Source organism: Monodelphis domestica, chromosome 2 (assembly GCF_027887165.1).
Source record: "Monodelphis domestica isolate mMonDom1 chromosome 2, mMonDom1.pri, whole genome shotgun sequence".
In the NCBI taxonomy this organism is placed as follows: Eukaryota; Metazoa; Chordata; class Mammalia; order Didelphimorphia; family Didelphidae; genus Monodelphis; species Monodelphis domestica.
Window position 1 is genome coordinate 30,643,643 of NC_077228.1, and position 27,584 is coordinate 30,671,226.

General features: G+C 48.0%; 1 protein-coding gene across 1 annotated transcript in view; it reads left to right on the forward strand.

The window, feature by feature from the left end:
* Positions 1 to 19,528, forward strand: part of STIL (STIL centriolar assembly protein) — a 57,025-nt gene extending 37,497 nt beyond the window's left edge. The window contains exons 13-18 of the mRNA XM_007480213.3: positions 63 to 225; positions 3,963 to 4,188; positions 12,973 to 13,192; positions 14,420 to 14,670; positions 17,956 to 18,790; positions 19,293 to 19,528. Coding sequence (XP_007480275.2) covers positions 63 to 225; positions 3,963 to 4,188; positions 12,973 to 13,192; positions 14,420 to 14,670; positions 17,956 to 18,790 — 1,695 coding nt within the window. The 3' untranslated portion in view covers positions 19,293 to 19,528. The remainder of the gene's footprint in view (positions 1 to 62; positions 226 to 3,962; positions 4,189 to 12,972; positions 13,193 to 14,419; positions 14,671 to 17,955; positions 18,791 to 19,292) is intronic.
* Positions 19,529 to 27,584: the final 8,056 nt, after the last annotated feature.

Below are 27,584 nucleotides of genomic sequence, written 5' to 3' on the forward strand. Positions count from 1 at the left end.
ATTTTGTTGCTTACTGAACAGTTAGTTAACTAATTGGTCTGTTAATGGGTTGCTTGGTCTAGATTCAGCGTTTGTTAGAAGCACGGTCTCCTCACCCCTGCCCCAAGACAACCAATGTGGATGGTGCTCTGCAGGCTGAGCAGCAGGTAGAATTTGTTTCAATGGAGGCCCAAGCATCTTCTGGTCAGCACCTGAGGAAAAGTGTGAGCATCGCTGTGAGCACAGGTAACTCTTCATTTTGTGGCATTGAAGAATTGTTCTGAGGTGTTTGCACAGAAGTATCATGCCAAGATTTCCAGGTATGGGCTAAATGTATGGACAGAGGGACAGCTAGATGGCAGAGTGGATAGCGCACCAGGGCTGGTGTCAGGAGGTCCTGAGTTCAAATGTGACCCAGGATACATCTTCACCATGTGACCCTGGGCAAGTCACCTTAACCCTATTTGCCTAGCCCTTGTCCTTCTGCCTTAGAATTGTTCCTAAGACAGAAAGAAAGGGTTTTTTAAAAGGTATGACTAGAAAGAATGAAGTTGTACCAGGTGTGAATTCATTATATGGTTTTTGTCTGACTTTCATTGTCCTTTTAGACTTTTTAAAGGAAATTTGGGCTTCTTGGTCAGGCAAGAGGGTCATCTTTTTTGTTAACTGTACCTGCTCTCACAAGATTCACCTTGCCAGGGGCTGGAGTTAATGCCTTCCTCTAAAAAACAATTTCAATATTAGAAGAAATCTATCATGTCTAATCTCTACCTGTACAGCAATCCCTTCTTCCAACATCCCCAGCAAGTCAGTCAGTCAATAAACATTAACCACCTACAATGTGCCAGGCCCTGTGCTAGGTGCCAAGGCAAAGGCAAAGACAATTCTGCTCTCGAGGAGCTCACAGTCTATTGGGGGAGACAACGTGCAACCAGCTATGGATGAGCAAGATAGAGGCAAGATGAATAGTAGAGCTTAAGGAGGGGAGAGAAGGGGGATGGGAGGAGCCCCTGGAGTTTATTGGCCAAGGGAGCAGCAGGCCTGATCTAATGGTATTTGAGAGGCCTCAGTGAGGGTGGAGGGGACAGTCTGTGTACTTTTGACATTGTTGGCCACCCCCCCGAACCCCCCAAATGATCCTTTCTCTTCTCTTGCCTCAGCCTCTCCAATTGCTCTTTCTTCTTTTCTGGTTCCTCCTTTTCTTAGCTCCATCATGCATGTTCTCCAAGTTTGTCCTTGGTCCCCTTCCTTCTCCAGCCTGGCTTTACTCACTTCTAGGCAATTTCTGATCCTGCTCTGGCCTGCCCTGACCTAGCTGGTGAACTCTAAAACTGTTCTTCCAACTCCTAGGCCCCGTTGGCCCACCAAATACTCAGACTACAGATGGTTTCCATCTGACTTTCTTTTTCCCCTACCCTTACCTTCCATCTTAGGATCAGTGCTGCATACTGGTTCCCAGGCAGAACAGCTCTAAGAGCTAGGCAATAGGGGGGGTTAAGGGACTTGCCCCAGGGTCATACCACTAGAATGTATCTGAGGCTAGATTTGAACCCAGGACCTCCTATCTCTAGTTCTGACTCTCAATCCACTAATCCACCCAGCTGCATTCCTTCTTGACTTTATTTCTTCTTATTTCTCTTTGTGGCACCACATTTCACCTATAGTCTTAAACTTCTCTTGGAACTCTCCTCTCTCTTCTCTTTCATATCCAAGCAGTTATAAAGTCTTGTTCAATGCTCTGCAGCATCCCTCATTTCTCTCCATCCTCTCCATTCCCTTTGCCACCCTAGACAGGCCTTCACTCAGCTGGCATTCTTACAGCACCTTCTTTAGGCTGGGCACTGGACAGACATAGACAATAAAAGAACAACCCTTATCCTCCAGGAGGGAGACGGCATGATCATAATGCAAGGAAACGGAAAATAAAGCCGATGAAGGGCAGTTTGAGGGAGAGGGTACTGGTAGTTGGGAGGGTCAGGACAGGCTGATGGTCTGTATTGGGCCTTCCTACATTCTCTTGCCCCTTCCTGTTCATCCTCTAGGTGGATCTTAGTCATTGTGATTCAGCCACACCACTTTGTCTCATCAGAAGTCTTTTAGGGCTTCCCTGCCTCCTCCCAAATACAAAGTCCCGATGCTGTACCTGACATCCAGAACCTTTTGCCCTGTGGTGCTGCCAGACCACGGTTTGGAGACACAAGGGAGAAAAGAGTGCCTTTGGAGTCAGAACATATTCCTGATCTGCCCTTTCCTACTTGTGTGGCCTTGGGCAAGTCTTGGTTTCCTCCTCTGTCAAATGAGGTGGTCAGATTTGATGACATCCAAGGTCCTTGTTCCTGCTTGTCCAGCTTTATTGGATGCTTCTTCCTTCTTCTGCCACAGACAAACTACTCCCAGTAGGAGGGGGGAGAAGGTTTCCTTTTTCTTTTTAATTTATTTTTTGTCCAATTATTGTAAAAACAATTTTTATCCTTCGCTTTTACAACTTTGAGTTCCACATTTTCCCCACCCATCCTTCACTCCCCCCATTGAGAAGGTAAACAATTTCAGATAGGTTAGACATGTGCAGTCATACAAAACAAATTTGATTTGCCATATTGTGAAAGAAAACATAGAAAAAGAAAGTAAAAAATGGTATGCTTCCATCTGCATTCAGATTCCATCAGTTCTTTTTCTCAGATGATAGCACTTTTCACCATCAGGCTTCTTTGTATCGCTACGTCATCCACAGTCGATCCTCGTACAACACTGCTGCTACTGTGTACGAGGTTCTGCTTCTGCTCACTCCACGGTGCATCAGTTCCTAGAAGTCTTTCCAGGTTTTTGTGATCATCTAGTTTGTCATTCTTTATAGCAGAAGAGTGTTCTATCCCGATCTTAAGGGCCTTGGAGCCCCAGAGGAGCTGGCTGTAGGAGTTTGGTCGCCCTCACCGTGGGCAGCGGAGATGAGGTGGGCTGAATGATTTCTCACCAGACACCAAGAGCTGAGGCCCATTTCGGTGTCAGCTGATTGGGCCCCAGGGCTGCAGCAGAACTCCGTGACGGCCCAGTGTCAGAACTTCTCTGCACACACACCTGATGCTCTTGCATCCTGGTCAGCCTAGAAGGTCTGGCTGCAGAATGGCCAAGGAAGGTTTAGGGTTTTGTAGCTTAGTCTCAGTTTGAGGTAGGGTTTTCTGATCCTGCCTCAAACTTGGTCCAAGCATCTAGCATGGGCATCTTGGCTGAAGGTGGCATATAGGGCCAGAGGCTTGTAGTGTCACTACCTCTTTACCCCCTGTGTCTGATCTGTGGACCAGATGCTCTGACTTTGCTGCTGGGCCTATTCTTGTTTGGGCATGTAGTGGCTGAGTCAGGCAGTCTGTTGGTGATGGACCTCATACTCATCCAGTGTTCTAGGACCTGGGAGGCACTTAGATAATCATATTTAGGAAGGATAACTTAGAGGCTGTGGATAGAGCATTGATGGACTTGGAGCCAGGAAGACATGAGTTCAAATCCAGCCTCAGAGGCTTACTAGCTGTATGACCCTGGGCAAGCCATTTAATGTCTGTCTGCCTCAGTTTCCTCAACTGTAAACTGAAGATAATTATAGCCCCTACCTGCTAGGTTGGTGGGTAGATTATCATCATCATTATATAAGTTTTTCTGAAAGTTGTTCAGAATCTGTTAAAAACAAATACTGAGTAACTGAGTTCAGAAAGTTAGAACACAGCAGCCACTTGCAAGCTTTAATGTTCTGTCACAACCATAACTGATGATTGAGTCTTCTTCTTTGGGGCAGCATGGAGGACCCCCTAAGCCAGCAGGGAGGTGGGAGGTGTGGTTAACCTGTTGTCATTATTTTAAAAAATAGTATTGGAGGAGGAGAGCGGATTCAGTGTCCTGAATGAAGAACTTGGTGTGATTGCATTTGAAAGAGCATTCGTGAACAAAGATTCTGGCACGAGCCCTTATCAGCACCCTCGCTCTCTCGTCCCCAGGGGCCAGCTTGTTCTGGGATGCCGAGCCTGCCGAGCCTGCCGCCACTCTGAAGGAGGAGGACTCCAAGCTCTCGAGCGAGGACATCCATTTGTCCGTCAGCATGAATCAGGACACGACAGACCAGGCAAGCATCACGTCTTCACTGAAAGCCGTGGATATTCCAAGTTTTGAGGAGAGCAGCCGCGTTGTTGAAGAAGAGACGAGTCCATCCTCGGCTTTCTGCAGGTGGGGCCTGTTGTTTGTCTGTCTTCCCAGCGGAGCCCTCTCTTTCAAATCCGTTGTTTGCATCTGCTTTTTCAGTCAGGGCCAACAGAGGCAGGGCCCGGGCAGAGGTCTGGCCCGGGGCCAGCAGAGCTGGCACTCCTCGTGTGGCCCCGGCTGAGTGACTTCTCTTTGCTGATGATTGCCTCCGTTTTCTCATCTGTCATTGGGCCTCATAGTTTTGTTGCGAGGAAAGCTTGTAACTGCTTAAATGTGCATTATTATAACAACTGAGAAATGACACCGTCTTTGACCTTTGAGGAATTTATGATGCAATTGGGAGGAGCTAGGATGTATACAGAGAAGTGTCGGGGTGGTCATATAACAATAATAAGGTTGGCAAAGCTCTGTAAGTGCATCCTCTCGTGTGATCTTGCCACACTTTCATAGGTGTGACCCCATTTTGCTGACAAGGAAACTGAGGCTCACCTGGACATGGTTAGTACATGCTGGGGCCAGGATTCCAATGTAGTCTCAGTGGCTCTGAGCCTGATGCTCTCTGTTACACCACTGTGCATGGGGACAGCCAAGAGCTTGGGGCTGTTACAAGAGAATCACTTTAAAAGACTGACATATATAAATTTAAGGTCGCCAAGGAATCAGCTATGTAATTCCTAAATGAAAACTTAAGTCAGCCGTCAATCTTTTATGGAGTTTAATTACAATAGGAGGAAGTAATTAGAGATAGAGAGAGAGAAAGGGGAGAGAAGGAAATAGGGCTTAAATACCCCTTCTGTTTAGGCTGGGCCAAAAGGCCCAAGCCCTTAGATAGCTGGGGCAAAGAAAAGAGATCAGTCCCTATTACTCACGTGACCAAAATGGAGAAACAGTCTCAGAGGCCCCCACCTTCAGCTTCCTTCAGAGCAAGCTTCTCAGAGCCCACACGAACCACACCGACCAACTACTCAACCACCCCTGGAGTCTTCAGACCCCCTATCTTTAAGGAAACCCTCCAAGTTGCCTCCCCTCAGTCCTCACATCTACCAATCACTGTTCATCAATTTCCCTGTGCCAATGGAGGCTCTAGCTTAACCCAGGACCGCCCAGAGGTTTCTGGCTTTTGCACATGTCTGTTGAAGGTCATATTTTCAAATGATTAAATCTTTGCTCCTTTGCTACAGCCCTTTCTAAATCCTGTTAACCTGAGTAGGGTAGAGATTGGAATAATTAAATTTTGATCTAGGCTGCAGCCCTTACTCAATCCTGTTAGGACTGAATAGGGTGGAGATTTATTCCAAGTATCTCCATTGTATCAATTCTAAAATCAATCATGACTCAAAGAAATTCCTGTTCTATGCTTAAGCATAGGTCAAAGTCCTTTCCATTGTTCAGCAAAGGGTTTCTGTCCTAAAGTAATCTTAAGAAGGGAAGAGAAGGAACCTCCCATGCCAATGGGGTTCCCATTCCAATAGACTATCAGTAAGAAATTTTCCAAGTATGAAATATCCCAATGGTGAAATTTCCAACATTTATAAGTCTAAGGAAATTTGAGGTTTACAGGGCACAGGGAGAGAAAGACTTCATTTTGGCATGGGGTAGGACAATGGAGAAAGGTGCTCCCAAGGCAAACCTCTGAGGCTTTCTGTGGGAGAGAACCCTGGCCCTTTCTCCCTACGTAGATCCAAGCTCCCAGCACAAGCTTTTGCCCTGGGACGTCCTTGTTGGATGTTTTCCCACAGATCCTTTATGGGGCACTCCGGTGGTCCTCAGGCCCCTCCTGTTGTGGAGAAATGGGCCGGCCTTGTGGAGCTTTGGTGGAGGAACTGTATTTGTATGAAAAGAAGCACGATGGTTTTCACAATTAGACAAGCTACACGTATTCATTCTGACCTCTTGGTGTGGGGGTGGAGGCCTGGTGAGGCTTAATTAGTCCAGGATCGTTCCCTCAGACACCTGTTAAAAACACTGCCCGTTGTGTCTGACTGCAAGGGCTAGTTCTTGTGTGGGCCTCCCTGAAGAAAAGATTGAAATGCCTTCCTTCTTTCTTCAGATGAGCCAGGCCCACGACAGGACTCTGCTGGTCCGCCTTACTCTGAGGCTATCTAGGCCAACCCCATCATTCTACCTATGGGAGATAGCAAGTAGCAGAGCCTCCAGGACCAGACCCTGGGCCTCTGCTGCCCCCCTCCATCCACCTGCGGGCCACGAGACCCCCCACACAGGGTGGAGAGATGGGCGATGGGGACTTCTGTTCTGTGACCCCGTAATAGACTCCCTAAAGATAAGTAATCCATTTTTTAGAGGGTGCTGGCTTGTAGCAATTAGAAGCACGCATCATATTGGGTACCCCGGGCATGTAGCACAATCATTACCCCGCCTTCGTTTCAGGCAGATCCCGGGGCCTCTACTTCTCTGGCATAACAGCTATATGGAGGGCCGTGAAGGAGGTCACATCAGCCTTATTTACCTTACCTAATTTGATCCTATATACTTCAGGCCTTTTTCCAAAAGGAGCTAATTCAAATCTTCTCTTCAATTTGGATTGTGCGTATGTGTGGTTTTTAACTTTAGAAATCAGTTCTGTAGTCACATTAATAGAATGCAGTTAATTACTTCTTAGTAGCAATTAATCACCTGTATTGATTTCTAGCAGCACACTTGATATAAATCTAATCTTCCCCAAGCACAGTGCACTGATGGGGATCCTAGCCATGTGCCCATGGTGGCCCACATTTGTTTTAGGGGTCCTCGAGGGATCAGGCCCAGGTCTGCAGTATTATTCATGCCTTGGTTTCCGCTGCTATGTATACATAGATGACACCTGGATATGTGAGCTCCTAGTGACCCACCTCTCTCTTTCTGATGTGGAAGCAGCCTCTGTAGGGTAAATTTCTGTGGCTGAATGCCTCGAAGCTTGATTGGTTATTGATTGCCTCGTCCCAGCGGAGAAGCGTGCCTGGTGTTTAGAGACGCTTTCTTTCCCATTTTCCTCTACGAGCCATTCTGACAAGCGTACTAATATTTGCTGTGGTGGAATCACCTTTTGAATTTTTTTCTCATAAATTCTCTTGAGGCTGCAAATATTTTCATTTTTTGACTCTTCCTCTCTTTTTCTTAAACTCTAGCTTTTGTTTGTCAAGTCATACATCCAAATGTGCTTTTTGTCCATCTGGCGGTGTTTTGCTCCCAAGTTCTGAAAAACTATTAGACAGTCTGTCCTGGGATGTCGAAGGTGCTTCTTGTGCTGTCTCTATTCATTGGGTGCTCCATCATTGCTGACTGCTGTGAGGTTTATAGTTCAGTGTGAATGTTAGATTCACCAGTTATTAGTCCTTCCTTACATCTCTTTTCAGCTTGCATTTGGTTATTTAGTTATTGGTCACAAGGTCAATTTATTTAATATACTGCTTGGGAGAGTTAGTTGTTGTGGGCCTGATGAAACCTCCACAAGATGGACTTCTGCCAGGACTGCTTGAGAGTTCAGATTTTTTCATTTTCATTTTGTTCTGAGTTAACTAGTTCATCTGATGTGAAAACAAAATGGAGTCTGGATTATTCAACCAAAGTAATTCATAACTGTAAGTCAGTTTGACAAATGACAGCAATGACAAAATCGCTAATTTCTTCTAATAATTTCAGTTAGTTTTTTCTTAGTTATTTTGCTGTCAAACACAGAAAACTGGAGGCCATTACTTTCTAGCAGTCAGTCCCCGTGACTTTTTTTTTAAACCCATACCTTTCATCTTAGAATCAATACTGTATTTGGTTCCAAAGCAGAGGAACTCTAAGAGCTAGGCAGTCAGGGTTAAGGGACTTTCCCAGGGTCACACAGCTAGGGCGTATGTATGATCAGATTGGAAAGCAGGACCTCCAGTCTCCAGGCCCGCCTCTCCATCCATTGAGCCACCCAGCTTCCCCCCTCAGACTCTGGCTTCTTAGACTTGCAGACCGTTCCCTCACTGTGACACCTCAGCCCCAGACTCTGAACCCCGTTTTAAGTTGGGAATTTGTGAAAAGAAAGCTCTCTTTTCAAGAAGTGTTCCTAAACTTTAATGCAGTTCTTCCCAGGTAAGATCTAGTTTCTCTGATCTTTGTTTGGATCCACTGCCGGGGATTCTCCTTCTTGTGCTTATTGTGCCAATCTGGGTGTCTTCTCCATTGCTATAGTGTCTGTCCAGCTTAGTTTCCTCATGGTCCAGGTGGGAAATGTACATCATGGGACAAAACTGTGGAAAAGTTAAGTACTTAAATGGGGACATCATAGGCCGTGAACCTGGGAAGGACCATCTGGTGTTTAGTCCAATCCTGTCATTTCACAGAGGAGGAAACTGAGGCTCAGAAGTACAGTGACTTGTCCAAAGTCCTCTAACAAGTTCTGCTTGACCTTTAAAGCCCTTCCTAACCTGATCTTCTTACATCTTACCCAGCTTCCCGGCTGTTCCACCAGGCTGATCCTCCTCTCTCTTGCTGCCCTGTGGGCCTGGAATGCTCCCTCTCTTCTTGCCTTCCAGCTTTCTTGGCTTCTTAAGTCTCAGCTCAAATCCCTCCTCCTCCTACATGAAGCCTTCCCTTTGGTGCTCACATCCTTGTAGATGCTACTATGTCCTGAGTTATTGGCCTGTCACTACCCTTGTTAGACTGGCAGCTCTTCAGGGGCAGGGACTTTGGCTTCTCTTTGTATCTCCAGGCCAGGGCCTAGCACAGTGATGGTGAACCTATGGCCCAGGTGCCAAAGATGGCCCTTAGAGCACTCTTTCTGTGGGCCCGTGGCTGCCTCTTCCCCCATGCTCCTGAGGACATTCCTCACTTCCCCCACCCCTCTGCCCCACAGCCAATGGGAACACTTAATAGGGATTTCCAATATAAGCTTATTGACTGACATGACTCTTAAGTCACAGAGACAGGGTTTGAACCAGTTCTCCAAGTCCCACATTTTCTCCTAGGCTGCACTGCCACCTTGTGGGCAGAATGCTCTTTCTGGGGCTGGTTTTTTACTACCAAGGCATTTCTAAATGGCTTTGCTGAGAGGATTTCAGGATCCACAACATAGTACAGAAAATACAAACTTCCATCCTCAGGCAGCCCAGAGTCCAGCCAGTGGCACGTTGGCGCACATCCCCAGGATCCCTCTCCCGGGGCCCTTAGGAAACTGTGAATTCCAGTCAGTGAAACCCTCAGGAGCCTCATTTTCCTCTCTGTGTAGAAGTGTTTCATGGTGGATTACCCTCTTGGGGGCCTCCCTGAGACCTCCCTCCCTGTGACATCCCAAGGAGAGTACAGGAGGGACTCAGACAGGAATCCAAGGAGCCCCTTCATCATGCCTGGAACAGCTGAGCTGAGTGTTGTTGTGGGCTGCAAATGTCAGGGGAGCTTCTTCAGGGAGTGAGGGATGGCTTGGTTGAATGGCCAGAGGCATCAGAGGCATCTGAGGCGAGGACCTGAAAGAATGAATGAAAGCAAGCATTTCCTGTTAAGTGCCTACTATATACCAAGGGGGAAGGAAAGGCACAAACGTGTTTTAAGGGTACTCCATCCCCTGGCCCAAGGCATTGTGAACTTGGAAATTACTCCACCCTAATTAGACATACTTTAGGGGAAGATAAAGTTGTAAACTCCTGATTGAACAATGAAGGTACTTAACTCATACATTATAGTGAAGCTAAAACTTAAGCTAAGTCTATTTTTAGATCTAATACAAAAGGGTGTTAAGTACCTATAAAGGTTAAATTAATCACAAAAAGGTCAAGTAACTCACAAAAGGTAAACTTAACAAAGAAGTATGAAGTACCTCAGGAGATATAAGCTAACCAGAGAAGGTGAGAACTAAAGAGTGGACAATCCTGGAGAAAATCTAATCAAAGAAGGTGAGAACTAAAGAATAGGCAGTCCTGGAGAAAGTCTACTGTGATTGGTAGACGTGAAAGTTTAGGGGAGGTGACATAAGAGAAAATTTCTTTAAAAGAAGACTAAAAAAATCAGTTCAGGCAATTCAGTTCAGAATGCAATTAGATTCAGAGTTCAGTGAAGACTAGAACTCAGCCTGGAGGATCCCCCTCAGATAGCTTCCTTGGAGATGGTCTCGTGGTGAGTGATAAGACTGACTCTCTTTCCCTTAGGCTCAGGGAGGTCACTTTGGCCAAGGCCTTTAACTACTGCCTGGCTCAGCCTGAGCCAGAGCAGTTTAAATTAATTCTTCTCTCTCTCTCTCTCTCTCTCTCTCTCTCTCTCTCTCTCTCTCTCTCTCTCTCTCTCTCTCTCTCTCTCTCTCTCTCTCTCTCTCTCTCCTTAATTCCTTCTCTATATTAATTAAAATCACCATAATTCCCAGCTGACTTGGGTATTTTATCATTTGGGAATTTTCCCTGGCGACCAATTATTTAGTTTTTCAAGTCACAAAGCTAAAATCATCTTTACAGTATGAGGTGGTGTCACAGGGGTGTAGTGACTTGCCACACACACACACACACACACACACACCTCCTGGCTCTCCCTCAGCGCACCTCATTGCTTCAGCCATGTTGTCTTGGCTGCCAGTGGTGGATGTCCAGCTCCTTCCCTCAAAACCAGTTGCCCCCCATGCTGGCTGAGACTGGGAAGTACCCCCACTGTCCAGGCTGCTCCACCTGTCCACTCACTCATGGGGGGGGGGGGAGGCCTTAAGCTAGCATGGGGCAGCTGGGAGGGCCTGGTAGTCATCCGTCTTCTTGTCTTCTTCTTCTTTTGTTTTTGAACCTTCCCTTCTGTTTCAAAATCAGTGCTCTGTACCTGCTTCAAGGCAAAAGAACCGTGAGGACCAGGCAGTGGGGTTCAGTGACTTGTCCAGGGTCACATAGCTAGGAAGTATCAGAGGCCAGATTGGAACCCAGGACCTCCCATCTCCAGACCTAGCTCTCTGAGTCACCTGATGCCCTGGTGGTCTTTGATCTTGATGGTTACAGCTCTTCCATGGAGGGCCCGTCTGCCTGGTGGAGTCATCCATGTTCTCAAGTCTTGGGGTGGACTTGGGTCTCCAGGTTCCCTACTGAGAGACTGGGAAGGGGAGTGATGGCAGGACACTCCAATGGAGAGGAAGGCCAAGGAGGGAGGTTAAGACCCAATAGTGGAGAACCTAAGATCCCCAGGCTACTGCTGACTTTGCACTTATAGATAATAGGAAGCCACTGAAGGTTTCAGAGCAGGGTTGTGAGACCACACTGGAGCTTTCAGAAATGCCAAAAGAGCCCTGATCTTAGAGTCCCAGGACCTGAGTTCAGATCATGTGGCGAAACTGAGGCCCAGGTTAAATGGGTGAGGGGTGGGGTGTAGTCAAAATAGACAGTCTGTAGGATCTTCTAGCTATAATTCTGTCCTTATGGCTCTCTAAGGTCAAGCCTGAGAAGATCTGCTCCATTGCCTCCCCACTGGCTCCAGGATTGCTTCTGGCTGACCAGTCAGGCCCCTCCTGATGTTACCTTCCCCTCCCCCTCCTCACCCTCACCCCCCATCCCCCCCAACTGGGTCTGTTTCTCCTCTTACACATACTTTGGAATGCCTTCGCCCCTTCCTTAGTCCTTTGAAAGCCCCTCCTCAGAGCCTCAGCTCAGGCACCACCTTTTTTTTTAATTTTTCCTATTTTTTCCAACTACACATAGAAACAATTTTTAACAATTATTAGTGACCTTTTGAGATTCAGAGTGTCTCTCCCTCTCTCCCCTCCGCCCTCCCTGAGGCATTCATAGCCTGGTGGAGGTCACCCCAGAGGCTCTGCATGCCCATCCCTGGGCCCTGAAGACTCCAGGCTCCTCCAGGCGTTTGAGTTTGCTGCAAAGTTCTGCCCAGTTTTGTTGTCTTCTCCCCTTAGAACTGAGGGCTGGGACTCTTTCCGGGGCCTTTGTAGACCTAGCATCTAGAGCTTAGAGCCCTGCCTTACCCTGGGGTGGGTCACTTCACTTCTAGATCTCGGTTTCCTCCTTTGTAAAATGGGAGGGTTGAATGAAAGAACTCTTCAGACCTTTCCTGTTCTGAAATGTTGAGCCCATGAAGTTCTGAATAATGTATCAGGCAATGTTCCGGTGAACTGAGACCAGAGAGAGGAAATGTCATTAGAATAACTAGAATAAAACTCTTGTTCAGTAGAACAGCCGATAACCAACAGAAGAATTCTACACGTTCATCCCAGTTGATCCTCACAACAACCCTTTAAGGAAAGCGTTATCATTAGCTGGTCTCTTCTCCCACGAAGCTGCCCCAGGTTCTCACAGAGTTTGTGTCCTCACTTGATTCAAGCACTGTGCAGCCAGTGACTCCTCCCAGTCCTCTTCTGAATGTCCAAGAAAGCTGGCATGGGCTCGGGTTGCATTTTGTCTGCTTCGGCAGTCTTTGTCTCTGAGCTCTTAGCCTCACTTCCTCTGGCTGTCATCCTCTCTTCTCCTCGGTGGCAGGACTCAATGGTGCGGGACAGTCACCTCTGAGAGCCTGTTCAGCCGAGATCTTAGCTAGAGAGAAAGGCAGACTTCACCTCGGAAAGGGTGGGCAGAAAAAAGCGGGCACGCACGGGGAGCCTTCAGCAAAGCCGATGGAGGAACGTCCGATACTTAAGCGCGTCTGTCTGCGCGGAGATGCCCTTCACATAGATGGCCCAGGAGGTTCCCCAGTGAATGACTTCATCCAGTGTGTCCTGGGGCAGAGACGAGGCAGAGCACAGGGCGCCCCTCAGAGCCCTCCATGGGTTTCCCAGTGGGCAGCCTCAGCCCAGCTCTGGGCCGGGCCGGGGGCTTCAGAGTGTGGGTGATGGATGACTCTGACCTGGACCCGGCGCTCTCTTTTCAGTGTTTCCCTGGCAGTAAGAAAGGAGCCGGATGTGCCCCTATTTCTTCCCAGTCCCTTGTTGGAAGAAGGTGTGATTGCGGACTCACAGCCAGCACCCCCCGAGGAGCCCCACGGCCAGTCCGCAGCAGCAGCAGGGGAACCCCGAGCAGAGCAGAGCCAAGCGGGCGAGCCCTCGCCGTCTCTGCCGTCAGATGATCAGAAGATTTGCCAGGATTTGTTGGTAAGAACACCTTGAACGCTTTTCTCTTAGGGCGGGAAGCACTCATTTGTCAGGGAATGGGCCATGCAGCTTCCCTGGGCTGCGGCTGCCCATCCATCCAAGCATCCCGGCTTCCTCAGGCCATGTGGGGGCGCTGAGGGTCCCAGAGCCGTGAGCACTGGGCCTGCGAGATACAGCAGGCCGATAGGCTCAGGGACTTCTTTCTCCAAAGCCCGTTAGTGATCGGGACTGCCTCCCCTGGAAATACAGGCTTCTTTCTACAGTGTGGATGTGACTTTTATAAGCCTGAACCCAGCAAAGCAAATTCAAAGCCCAGCAGGACCCAGAGATGTGAAGAGAACATCTCGGCTCTGCTTCTCCAGCGGTGAGATGAAGCAGCAGCCCTGACTTCCTGGGGAGCTCAGGGAGCGCTTGTGCCCTTGGCTTTGGGGTTGGAGGTAAATAAATGCAGAGGCTGTCAGATGACGTGCAGCCACCATCTCTCTCCTGCAGAGCTCCAGCTGCAGTCTGGAGCCAGGAAGGCCCTCCCTGGTGGCCTGCCGAGGCTTTGTCATCAGCACCAAAGGTGCTTTGCAGACACAGGAAGGGCTATGCTGCTCCTCTTTGTGTTTAGTTCATAGAGGAAGAAGGAGCTTCATGGGAGATTTCCCTGGATAACTGAAAGGAAACCAGGACTGTTTTCTGAGTTAAATCTTCAGACATTTTTGCTTAGCAGGCCAGTGTTAGAGGCAGCTAGATAGCACTGTGGATAGAATGCCAGGCCTGGATTGGGATGGATCTGGCCCTTGCTGTTCTTCTGTCTTAGAATTGATAGTAGACAGCTAGCTAGGTGGCTCAGTGGGTAGAGAGTCAGGCCTGGAGCCTGGAGGTCCTGGGTTCAAATTGGGCCTCAGACACTTCCTGGTCATTTGACCTAGAATGCCTAGCCCTTACCACTCTTATGCTTTAGTATCTGATACTTAGTATCAATTCTAATATGGAAGGAAAGTATTTGAAAAAAGAATTGATAAGGCAGAAAGAAGGGTTTTTTGTTTAAGTGAATTTGAAATTCTGAACACAGTGAATTGTGAGTTACTCTAAGAACTAACTGGCCGCTTTAGGGATCATTTGCAGCTGTCGGAGACAGCAAACACTGTTTTTTTCCTCCTTTTTTTCTGATAGCACTTTAGACATCAGTGGTTTGTTGTTGTTGTTGTTTTTAACTTTTGAGTCTTTTGTTTCCACCAGGGTCAGGTAAACCACGTGTTAAAAACTTTTTCCAAAGACACTGGGCCTGCATGCACAGGAGTAGCGATTCCCTGCAGTGGCGGCACCGAGGCCGGGAATGGGGGTGATGGAAAGATCAAAAGATCTGACCCCAGCCGGATGGACAAGGACAGCGTCCTCCATGCCACTGTTAAGCAGCTGAGAAACCTTGGGGTAAAAATCGACTCCCCAAGCAAAATGAAGAAAAATTCACATAAAGTGGACCAAGCAAGGTAATCTTTTTGTGTGTAAGATAAATGATCACTCCTGTGACCAAATAACCAGCTTGCTTATTGTGATAAAATAATTATTTTAGAAATAATTAGATTCCTTTCTTTTATTTTTTTCTGGAACTGAAAGCTTTATAGCCAAGAGCCTGGTCTGGGGCTTCTGTGGACCTCACTGCCGACTCCTCCTGGTGTGACCTGGTCACACTTGGGGACAGGAAGGCTGTTAAAGTCAAGCAACAACATTTGGGAGCCTGGCTTGTTCACTGTCTGAGAATAGGCTGTGTATAGTGATTAGGCCCACCGGGTGGAGATTGGTTTCATTTTTATAATCAACTATCCCATATTTCCAAGACCCCTCCCTTGTCTGGAGGAGAAAACAAAACGTAAGAAAAGGATTCTATTTCCTCATTGTTTCCATTTTATTCTAATCTAACTGTAGAACAGGAAATAGAGATGGAAATTCCTAGAGAACCTTTTAGTAGGAAAAGGACTTTAATTACTTTCTCAAAAGAAGGAAAATGGAGGTTAGAATCCATTCAGGTTGTAGTTTCTTGTATTTCGAAGTGAGATGCTCCACTTTGTGATAATAAATTATCCAGTGATAGAATGGAGGCTTGCCAGAGACTCTCAGCCCCTCTGGAGGGTGTGGGAAGCTGGGCTGGAGCGTGGTTTTAACAGCCTTGGTGAGAAATAATTTAGTGGATTTTATGTGTATGAGAATTGTACTTTTTAGGGAAGTTGTTCCATTTTCATCTGGTTGTGATTGTCTATAATCTTAGCTCAATCATCAGAAATGCCCTCCTCCCTTCAGAGCTCAGCTCCCTGGAGACCACAGTAAGCACTTCCTTCTTGGGGTTTCTGTAGCATTTTGGGTCAAGAATGAACACAGCCAGATTATCACAGTGGATAGAGCATCAAAAGGCCTGGGTTCAAAACTGGCCTCAGACACTTTCTAGCTGTGTGACCCTGGGCTAATCACTTAACCTGATTGTCTAGCCCTTGTTGCTCTTCTGCCTTAAAATTGATACTAAGATAGAAGGTACCGGGCTAAGAATGGCCCATTTGCCCTTAATGCCCCTCCGTCTTGGAGTGCTCCCTTCTTTCATGTCCATCTCCAGGCCTCCCTGGCATCCTTAAGGTCTGCAGTTGAATTTAGGCCCCCTTAATGAACTATCCCATAAAACAGGAAGCACTTAGAATATTCAAATCCAGATTTTCCTCATGTTGTATTTTGAGTTAGAGGTTTTGATTATAAGCACGACTGTTGATCAGGAAATAGTCAAAATGTGTTTACAGGTGAATGTCAGTATGATACAGGTAAATGTCTGTATCTATATAAATTGTAATCAAGGTAACTCCCTGGCTTGGTGTGTATTTTTCTGCAATTACTTTATTCTGTCTTTTTTTGAACCTTCATTTTCTGTTTTAGAAACAACTCTAAGGCTGAAGGGCAAGGGCTAGGCAAATGGGGTGAAGTGACTTGCTCAGGGTCACACAGCTAGGAAGGGTCTGAGGCTAGTCTCAGGACCTCCTGTCTCCAGGCCTGGTGCTCTGTCCATTGAGCCACTCAGCTGCCACCCACTTTATCCATATAAAAATAGAAAAGGGTGATAAATCTCCAGGAATTTTTACTGAATAGACATTTTTAAAAAGTATTTAAAAAATGGAACATCTCCTTTGAATCATATTAAAATAAGCCTCCATTTTCCCAGCAGGTTGGCAGAAGGGGCCAGGATGGCTGAGGAGGTCTAGGCCTCCACTTAGTGGGGATGTGGGAGGAGCCTTCTCCATTTATTTCAGCAGAGGAGGAAGGGCCCTGGAAGCCACTGCTCACCACTTACTCCCCACCATCTTGTTTATGCCATTCCTCTTGGTAGTCTTTGGTGTTTGGTGTCATGGGCAGGGTTCTGAGCTTAGAAGCAGGACCCAGGTTTAGGGCCACAGAGCCTCAGGTTTGGTGGGGAACCCAGAGGCAGCCTAACCCAATCCTCAGTGGGGCAAGAGCCAGTCTGAAACCTTTCTGGGAGGGGGAACTCCACACCCAGAGGCAGCCCAGTTGTTATGAAGGTCCACTAGGTGGCACCATAGTGAGTGGAGCACCAAGCCTGAAGTCCGGAAGACTCAGTCATCTTCCTGTGTTCAAATCTGGCCTCAGACGTTTACTATCTGTGTGACCCTGGGCGAGTCCCTTTACCTGTTGGCCTCAGTTTCCCCATCTGTAATATGAGCTGGAGAAGGAAATGGCAAACCACTCCAATATCCTGAGAATTGAGATGAAAAAGTAAAGATAACACTAAAAATTGAAAAAGAGAAAAGGCCACCTCACCAGATATAGAAAAATCACTTCATTGTTCATTTTTAAAATACAATTATTTTATCAAAAATGAATGTTTACAAAACATTCCTGTCCTGTTGGTCCTGGTCTGTCCTCGAGCCTGGAGACCGCCATGTACCAGAGGCCCTGCCTATGGAGGCTGAGTTCGGCCTCCCTTGGGAAGCTTTGGAGCAGGAGCTTGAGAATGGACCAGGCTTCTCCTGGGATGACGAATCTAACTGAGGCCATTGAGGCTCGGCCCCCTGTCGGTCATCTTGGCTACATTCTTTTTGGCTACCAGAACCAGGAAGAGCATTTCTTAAGACTCAGACTGTCAAAATTGTAGATTGCTATAGTGTCTAATTCCCAGAATTAACACGAGGTTTATTTCTTATCTTCAGTGGGGACAGCTGGGGGGCTCACTGGGTAGGCCTAGAGATGGGAGGCCTGACTTAAGTCTGGCCTCAGACACTTCGGTGAACCCTCGCCACTCTTCTGCCTTGGAACCAATACACAGTATTGATTCTAAGACGGAAGGTCAGGGTTCAAAAAAAGTCTTAAAGACTGTCAGTAGAAGAGCAAGAATGGGGTGTTGTGGGGTGAGACTCAGACCGAGCTCGGGAGGCATCTTGACCAGTGGAGGGGGCAGGCGAGGCTGCTTTGGGAGCCCGACGCCGGCTCCCTCCCTGCCTCATGAAGAGAAGATGGCTACAGCTGGCAGAAAGAGACCGGCCAGCACCCCGTTACCTTTGGGCTGATGTGTGTTAGCAGGGAGAGGGAGGCTTCCCTCCGCTCTGATGGGGCCACTTCCAGCCTGGCGGTCTCCGGCTGAACCTCCAAACTGAGGTGTACCCTGCCCTGAGTGGGACGAGGTGCTCGCGGTCTGGACCTTTGGGGGGCGGCCGCAGAGCGCGTCCCAAGAACGGTCCGTGTGGCCGTCAGACGATAATGGCCTGTTTATCCGTGTCTTTCAGCGTTTTGGCGTGCATCAGTCCTGAGGCGGTCCTCCCCGGGCTGAACTACATGTCCTTTACGAACGTGGGCATGAGTGGCTTCAGCCCCAACAGCGTGGACCTGAGCATGGAGGCCAACGCCATCGCCCTCAAGTACTTGAACGAGAGTCAGCTCTCGCAGCTCTCCTTCAGCCGCGAGAACCCCAGTCGCTCTGATTCGTCCTTCGGCCTTTTACACATCAACACCGACAGGAACACGGTGGGGCTCAGTCTGATTTCTCCAAACTTGTCCTTCGCCACCCGGAAGTACATGAAGAGATACGGGCTGATGCCGAGCAGCGACGGCAGTGAGGAGGAGGAGGAGGAGGGAGAGCCGGAGAATGCGATCGACGCCGACATGGTGGGAGTCCCGACGAGCGAACGCTTCTCGGATCCAGCCCTGGCGCCTGGGCCCGAGCAGCTTCCCTGGCACAAGGATGTCCCTGCAAGAGGCGGCCAAGTGCTGGAGTTGAACGAGTACAGCCAGGAGTTGGGGGGCGCACAGTGGCTCCCCCAGCTCGCCGTGCCTGTGCTCAGAGACATCACGAACGACGGGTCCCAGCCAAAGGCCCGAGCTCCCCCGCAGGATGGCTCTGCTGCCTTCGTCCTGAAAGACTTGAAGAAAACCCCCTCAGCCAAGTTGCTGGCGGGCAGGGCCGAGTTTACGCAGCATCCCGAGAAGGGACATCAAAGGGACGCTCCCGCGTTTCCTGAAAGTTTTCAGCCTTCTGACCCTCTCCGAGAAAAGACCAGCACGAACTCGGTGGGCGCGTTCTTAGACGTCAAGCGCCTCAGGCAGCTGCCCAAGTTATTTTAGGTACTGGAGTACCTGCCAGCCTTTTCTGGATGGGGGTGGAGGGAGGGACGCGGCCCACCGTGTCGGGTAGCCCAGGGCGCGGGGCCCAGGCGGCCGCCTCACTGCCCGGAGATGGCCAGCCGATGGAGACGCAGAGCCCCGGCTGTCGAGGAGGGCCCCGTCGGCCACCAGCCAGAGGCAAGCGAGCCGTCCGTCCCGGGGAGGGAACACGCGTGTCTGCTCCTGGTCTAACTGCTTCTTTCATCGGGAAACTGGGAAGGAAGGGGAGGAAGGCAGTTTGTCCAGTATCGTGGTAAAGGCCTCGCCGACCGTGTTAGGTTCATCCTCGGGTGGCTCCCATCTCTGCATCTGCCAAGGCCGCGGCTGTGGGTGAAGCATCAGAATGGCCGCGGCCTTGGCAGAATTCACCTCTTCGAGCTGGAGATTTAGGCTTCTTGGTTTTCTTTCTGCTGAAAATACTTGTTATTTAAGGACTGTCCGTCTGTCTTTCCTCTTCATTAAGGTGCTTGTTTGTTAAACATCTTCAGGAGATTCAATGTTGGCCTTCGGCTTGGCGGAGGCTCGTGTGACATCATCTCTTCTTCAGTGGATTGCGCGACCATTCCAGAACGATTCATTGCGGGGGAGTGTGCTTTGTAAGCGTGGGAGGGAGCTTTCCAAGCGTGGAACGTTTTTGTGGAACCCAATAAAAATGTGCAGGCTGTCTGCCTAGATCACCTGCTATACGAGCCTTACAAATCTCTTTGTCGGGAAATAGCTTTCAAATTGGCTCATGGAATCTTTAGAACGGCTCCGTGAAAATGCCTGCTTTCTTCTTTTTCTTAACCCCTTATCTTCCATCTTGGAATCAATACTGTGTATTGGTACTAAGGCAGAAGAGTGGTCAGGGCTAGGCGATGGGGGTCAAGTGACTTACCCAGGGTCACTCAGCTGGGACGTGTCTGAGGTCAGATTTGAACCCAGGATCTCCTATCCCTAGGCCTGGCTCTCCATCCACTGAGCTACCCAGCTGCCTGCTTTCTTCTAAGGCATTTTCTGTTCTGGAGTAAAAAATCAAACTTCACTGTGCCTTCTCGGAGTTTGATACTAGTGTGTCCTCGAGGCAATAGTTGTTCTTTCCTCCCCCTTAAAATAAATAAATTAACAAACAAATAAAAGCACCATTACTGCAGCTCCCTGTAAGCTAACTAATTTAAGCACTTGTTTGGCCATAATAATCTGACTGTAGCATTTAGTGCTTTATTAAGTCCGTGGTCAAGACTCCTTTCCAAGGAACGTGTCTTCTCTCTTGGTCCAGAGAGACAGACATGGCCCAGTTAAGCTGAGATGACAGCAGCAGTCATCAGCTCTGCTTTTTTTTTCTCTTGGAACCAATGTAGAGCATTGAGTCTAAGACAGACAGAAGGTAAGAGTTTAAAGAAGAAAATCAGTACTGAGTATTGATTCCAAGGCAGAAGAGCAGTAAGGCGATTGGGGTTACATGACTTGCCCAGGGCCACACAACTAGGGAAATGTCTGAGGCTAGATTGGAACCCAGGACCTCTCCTCTTGAGGCCAGACCCTATCCACTGAGCCACCTGGCTGCCCCTTGTTTTCCCCTTCTTACGTTATCTTTCTATGGGAGGATTTTTGTCTGAGTTCACTTCCCAGGGGTGAACAGGAGGCCTGCCCACAGAATTGCTATTTTTAAAAATCTGATACTAAAAACATTACAAACGGGTAAATGGATAATTTATAGAATCTGAGTTAGACAAGACCTGGTGGCCTAGATCTAGTCCAATCTGTCCCTGAATTAACACTCTTCCATATCCTCAGTGCCAGGCAAGGTACCTAAGGAGGTGCTTAATCATCGTTTATTGACTGACTGACCAATCAACTAGTGGTTTGGGGGCTTTGGCTTAAAGTCCTTCAATAAGGGGAAATCCATTCTCTCCCCAAATAGCAAACCCCACGTTGCGAGAGACCGTGGTTGGAAATTTCCCCTTACGTCAAGCCAAAGCCTGTTTTCTTCTTTTCTTTTCACTGGGATGCTGGAGAGGCCGAGTGAGTCTGGTGCCTCTTCCAGGGCACGGCCCTTCCAGTACGCAAGGCTAGCCCTCACGCCGCCCTGGAGCCTTTTCCAGCCCAAACGGCCCTTGGAACCGATTCTCACGGTCGCGGCCCCTGTTCCATCTCTACGTAGTTTTCAGTTTATCACCGTCATTTCCAAAATGTAGCACCCAAAGAGGGGCAGCTAGATAGGACAGTGGATAGCGTCAGGCCTGGAGTTTGGGTTCAGATAGGGCCTCAGATACTTCCTAGCTGGGTGACCCTGGGCAAGTCACTTGACTAGGCCTTCTGCCTTGGAATGAATACCCAGTATGGATTCTAAGGTGGAAGGTGAGAGGGCAGCGCACAGCAGAATATACCCTCTTGGTCTGGCCGCTGCGCGTTTTTAATATCTATAATTACATTGGGGGGGAGGGGAGGGCTGTATATTGCTTAACTCGTAGGCCTTGCAGTTCACTAGAGCCTCGTGTCTAAAGTCGTATCAGGATTTTTTGCTGCCTGGTCACCCCATTGAATCATTGGCCTTTCCGTTCACCAGACACCTTCAGACGAACTACTGTCCAGCACCGCACCGTACCTCCCCTACCTTCTATTCGGGATACCTGAGGAAACGGTTTTTTGAACCTAAGTATGTTGTTGTTCAATTGTTTTCAGACATATCTGACTCTGTGACCCCATTTGGGGTTTTCTTGGCAGAGATCCTGGAGCAGTTTGCCATTTCCTTCTCCAGCTCATTTTACAGATGAGGAAACTGAGGCAAATAGTTAAGTGACTTGCTCAGAGTCACATAGTTATAAGATTTGAATTTGAATATTGAATATTGAAAACTTGGATTTGATTTAAAACAACAACAACAATGCTAGATTTGAACTCAGTTCTTCCTGATTCCAAATCTGGCCCCCTGTACACTATGGTGCCACCTCTCGGCCCAAACCCAAGTGTAAGACTACATTTATCCCTGATAATTAATTCCTTCCAATTTTCCTTTAAGTAGTGAAGCTTCCCCTTCTGCAGTTACTTAGAGAATATCTCCGTTTAGCTATCCCCTTATCAGTTCAAACCCATTACGTTTAAATCAAACTCATTTTCCCCCCTAAGTCTACCTTTCCCATTTTGATGCCACCACCGGGTCCATTCGCTCACCGAGACCCCAAAGCTCGGCTTCATCTCAAGCATCATAATTGCCACTTCCGTAGCACTTTCCATATGCCTCATTTGATCTTCGCGGCACTGTTGTTATCCCCATTTTACAGATAAGGAAATGGGGCCGAGAGGTTTTACCCAGACCAGCATAGCTAGTGACCGAGGCAGGATTTGAACTCCATTCTTGGTCCAGGTTCAGCATTCTTATCAACGTTGACACCTCGCTGACATCAAAGTTTACCCCAACTTCTGTTGATGTCTTCTGGGTTGACCCCTTTCCTCTCCCATAATCTATCACCTGGTGCTTGGATTGCAGTGACAGTCTAGCCAGTCCCCTCTTGCCTCCTGTTTTTCCTCTTTTCTTTTCTTTCCTTTTTTTTTAAATACACCTTATTTTCTGCCTTAAAATCAATACTGAATATTGATTCCAAGGCAGAAAAGTATTAACAGCTGGCAATGGGTGTTAAATGACTTGCCCAGGGTCACCCAGCTAGGAAGTGTCTGAGGCCAGATTTGAAACCAGGACCTCCCATCTCTAGCCTTGGCTCTATTCACTGAGCTACCCAGCTGGCTTCTTTTTCCTCTCTTTTCATCCTGTACAGACCCCAGACTAATCTTTCTAGAACACTCCTCTCTCCAGGTCAAGTCCAAATGCCTCCCTCCGACTTTCAAAGTCCTTCTGGTTTTGGTCTATCAAGCCGTATCTCATTGTTCTCTTACATACAGATTCCAGAACCACGTTGATATCCTGTTTCCCTCTAACACACACACACAGAAACACACAGTCACAGACAGGCACATAGTCACAGAAACACAGTGACAGGCACATAGTCACAGAAACACACAGTGACAGGCGCACACAGTCACAGAGACAGGTAGACAGTCAACACATAGTCACAGAAACACAGTGACAGGCACAGTCACAGAGACAGGCAGACACAGTCACAGACAGGCACATAGTCACAGAAACACACAGTGACAGGCACACAGTCACAGACAGGCACATAGTCACAGAAACAGTGACAGGCAGACAGCCACAGACAGGCACATAGTCGCAAAAACACACAATGACAGGCACACACAGTCACAGAGACAGGCACACACAGTCACAGACAGGCACATAGTCACAGAAACAGTGACAGGCACAGTCACAGAGACAGGCAGACACAGTCACAGACAGGTACATAGTCACAGAAACACACAGTGACAGGCACACAGCCACACAGACAGGTAGACACAGTCACAGAAACAGTGACAGGCAGACAGTCACAGACAGGCACACACAGTCACAGAGACAGGCACACACAGTCACAGACAGGCACATAGTCACAGAAACACAGTGACAGGCACAGTCACAGAGACAGGCAGACACAGTCACAGACAGGCACATAGTCACAGAAACACACAGTGACAGGCACACAGCCACACAGACAGGTAGACACAGTCACAGACAGGCACATAGTCACAGAAACAGTGACAGGCAGACAGGCACACACAGTCACAGAGACAGGCAGACACAGTCACAGACAGGCACATAGTCACAGAAACACACAGTGACAGGCAGACACAGCCACAGGCACAGAAACAGGCAGCCAGGCAAAGGAATAGACAGGCAGACAAGCACAGAAACAGTCACAGACACACACAGTCACAGAGACAGGCAGACACAGTCATAGGCACAGAAACAGGCAGCCAGGCAAAGGAACAGACAGGCAGACAGGCACAGAAACAGTCACAGACACACACAGTCACAGACAGACACACACACACACACACACACACACACGGCTCACTCCCACTTATCAATATTCTTCCTTTGGAATTCCCTCTTCCCTAACTCTCCTAAACAAATCCTCACCTCCACTCCAGGAAGTCTTGGCTGACTCAGCCCACAGTAAGTTAGCTTTCCCCTCCACGACTTGTCTGTACCATGTATTTGGCTACTTAAAACATTCTTCTCTTCTCATTTGAATCCTTTCTCACTGTTTGGGCTCCCCAATTCTGAGCTCCAGGAGGCCAGGGACCCTGACACACACTTTCGTATCCAGTCAGAGAAGGGACTCTTGATTGTACTTGGAGTACTTTAAAGTTTGGCAAGAGCTCTCTACAGAGGAACTCGCTGGACCCTCATGACAACCGTGATGGGGAAGGAGGTGCTATATAGATATATCATCATCCGGTTGTACATAATCTGCATTGTTATGCCCAATTTGCAGCTGAGGAAACTCAGGCCTACAAGTCAAACAGCTAGTAAGGGTCCTAGTTGGGCCTCATGGATTCTGGCCTCGTGCTCTTTCCTCTAGGGCTTTCTTTTTCTTTTCTACTTTCCAGCTAGGTGGCCCAGTAGAGAGGATACCAGGGCTGAAGTTGGGAGGGAACTAAGCTCAAATGGGACCTCAGACACGTATTAGCTGTGTGGCCCCTGGCAAGTCACTTAGCCCTGTTTGCCTCAGTTTCCTCACCTATGAAATGGGCTGGAAAAGGAAGTGGTGGAGCACTCTAGTATCTTTGCCAAGAAATCCCCAAAAGGGGTCACAAAAAGGTGGACACAACTGATTAAACGAGCTCTCTGTGCCAAGTAGCTATCTCAATGGAGCAACTTGGTCTCATAGGGCAGAATAACCTATAGACAGGTCTTACATGTGAAAAGTGATGAAGGAAATGCAGCCTCAGAGAGAAGACCTAGGTTTGAGTCTATTTTTGATAGATTTTGGCAGTATGTCCCTGGCCAAGTCACTCGACTTCTCAATAGTCTATGGCAACTAACTCAGGAGGACAAAGGCATGGAGCAGTTTAGTAGCTGGTCTGCATTGGTAGTTTTCCTCACTGCAAGTTCTCCATACCAATCCGATCCTGGTTCTGACCCCAAAATGTGCAGAAAGGAGACCTAGCCAACAGCTGAGGATCTAGGGAAGGCGTTCTAAGAAGATATAGCACTTTCCAGATGGTCTGAAGGGGAAGGGGACCCAGCCACCTTGTCCAGCTTGGCCCTGAATGAGAATCCTCTGAAATAACACTAATAGCTCCCATGTTTGTGGCACCATCATCTGAGCTTCCTGACAACCCTGGTGGGGGTCCCGGCCAGATAACGTAAAAAAAAAAAAAGCAAATTTGCCAACTCTAGCAGCAATGGCAATCGGGCTTCGTCTCTTAGGAGAAGGGAAGGATTTTCTTCTTCTCTCCCCTCTCCCCCAAAATAACCCCTTTGACCAGGGTCTTTAAAGTTTAGCTATTTGATCGGTAGGACTCATTGTATCTATTAGAGAGCAGAGATACAGTCTAGAGACTGTATTTTTCTAGAGAAAAATAGAGACAGTAGAAACCATACTGCATACAAAGAAGCAAAACTAGGTTCCACATGGCTGTTCTAAGTTCTAAGAGATCCAGCTAAGAACCTGACAGAGAGCTAGACTGTGAGCTGTATTGAAGAGAATAACAGACTTTGGGGGACCCTCCTGCCCACCCCAAATAACTTCTACACCCAGTGAGGAGCAACCTGAGAATTTCACCAAGGAAGGAGGATATCCAGGCTCTGCAGGTCAGGAGGTGTAAGCAGTCATAAGTATTCCTTACATGGAAGCTTCACCCGCATTGTATTCTCAATACTGTGCCCACTTTTGTCATGGACACTATGTGTGTTTCCCGAGTTTATTGGGCAGATGCTTGGTAGCTCTTGTTCTTTTTATATCATCTTAGGAAAGGAATTTACTTCAAACAATTTGTGTCTACCGGCTGATTGTTGATGGAAAGCTCATCAGTGGGGGCTCATGAACTATTATAATTCTAGGATAGACTCACAAGGAACATGATCCTGGGAGTATCAGCCCATCCTCTAGGGACCCAATACATGAATATAAATTGGAAGTGTAGCCCAGAAGGAACCCTACAATATATTTTTCACCTCCACACTTTCATTTCTCATTATAGCCCTCCCCACTCTCCCAACAAATCATCTCTTGTAACAGAGAATTAAAAAAAAGAAAAAAATGATCAGCAAAACTGACCAGCACATCAATGAAGTCTGAATTATGTGCAGTGTTCCATACCCACATTCCCTGCCTCTTCAAAGAAGGGAAGGAGGTAGAGTGTCATATTGTTGAGACCAAATTTGAAACTAGAATATTTCATGGCATTCAGTTTGACATTTTACATCAAAACTCTCATTCCCTGGTTCTTTCTGTTTCCTTCACTCAGTAATGGTTCACATAATTCTTCCTAGACTTTCTGTGTTCATCATCTTTGTCATTATTTACAGGGCAGTAATATTCCATTTCATTCATGTACCATGATTTATTTAGCCAGGGGGCAGCTGGGTGAGCCAGGCCTAAAGACAGGAAGTCTGGCCTCGGGCACTTCCTAGCTGTGTGACCCTGGGCAAGTCACTTCACCCTGTTGGCCTCTGTTTCTTCATTTGTAAAATGAGCTGGAGAAGAAAATGGCGAACTCTCCTATATCTTTGCCAAGAAAACCTCAAATAAAGTCACAAAGAGTTGGACACGACTGAACAAAATGACAAAAGTTTTCTCATTTGATCCTTGCAACAATCCTGGGGGTGGGGGTGGGGGTGCTATTATTATCACAATTTTACCGATGAGGAAACTGAGTCAGACAAGGAGTGACATGCCCAGGAGGAATTCCAGAATTGTTCCGGTGGGGAAATACAGAAAGAACTTGGCCAAGAATTCAATGAATTCCATTTTCTTCTTTGTAAAATGAAGGCGGTTGGACTGGATTTCCAAGAGTCCTTCAGCCCTCTCTGAGCCTGGGGAGGCACAACTCTCTCCATTTCCCGGAGATCTGAGGACCTTCTTAGGAGGGGCAGAGAGAGAGCCTCGGGAGCTGCTAGGGAGGCCGGAGGAGAGGACGCTGGGAGGGAGCGGCCTGGCACTGATGAAAGCCGCTCCCATTTCCTGGCATCCTGGGCTCCCGTTCCTGCCTCCACCAGAGGGAGAGGAAAAGAGGGAGAGAGGAGGAGGAGGACCAGGAAATCCTGTTTTCCCATTTCGCAGTGGGAGGGGGAGGGAAGCCAGCCAAAATGAAGAGACAAACAGGACGGTTCGGGAGGCTGGATTGCCCTTTCCCAGAGCTCTTAAGGTGGCAGACGTGGCCTGGGCGGTGGTGGTTAGAACCATAGATGTGGGGTCGAGAAGAACTGAATTCAAATCCTGCCTCATACACTTGGTTGGTTCTGCTGTAGTCACTGAGTCTCTCAGCCTCTGTTTCTTCATTGGTAAAATGGGCATCATGATAGCATCCATCTCCCAGGCTTGTTGGCAGGACCAAATGAGAGGGTTTGTAAAGCGCTTTGCAAGCCTCAAGGCTCACGGAAGGGTTGTGAGTAGGGTTTGGCCAAGCCAGGAGAGCCCTCGAGTTCACTGTGTGCAACACCTTTGTTTTCTGGGGAAGAAAATGGGGATTCCGAATCAGCGTTTGTTCAGTCACCCAGGACGGGGGTGGGGTGGGGGGTGAAATTAGAACCCAGGACAGGCCTCTTGTCCTTTGGCACCCCTGCAGTGTGAGCCTCCCATGTGGCATACATAGATATCAACTTTTATTGATCCAGTATCTGTATGTAGATACGTATGCATGTATGTATGCAGGC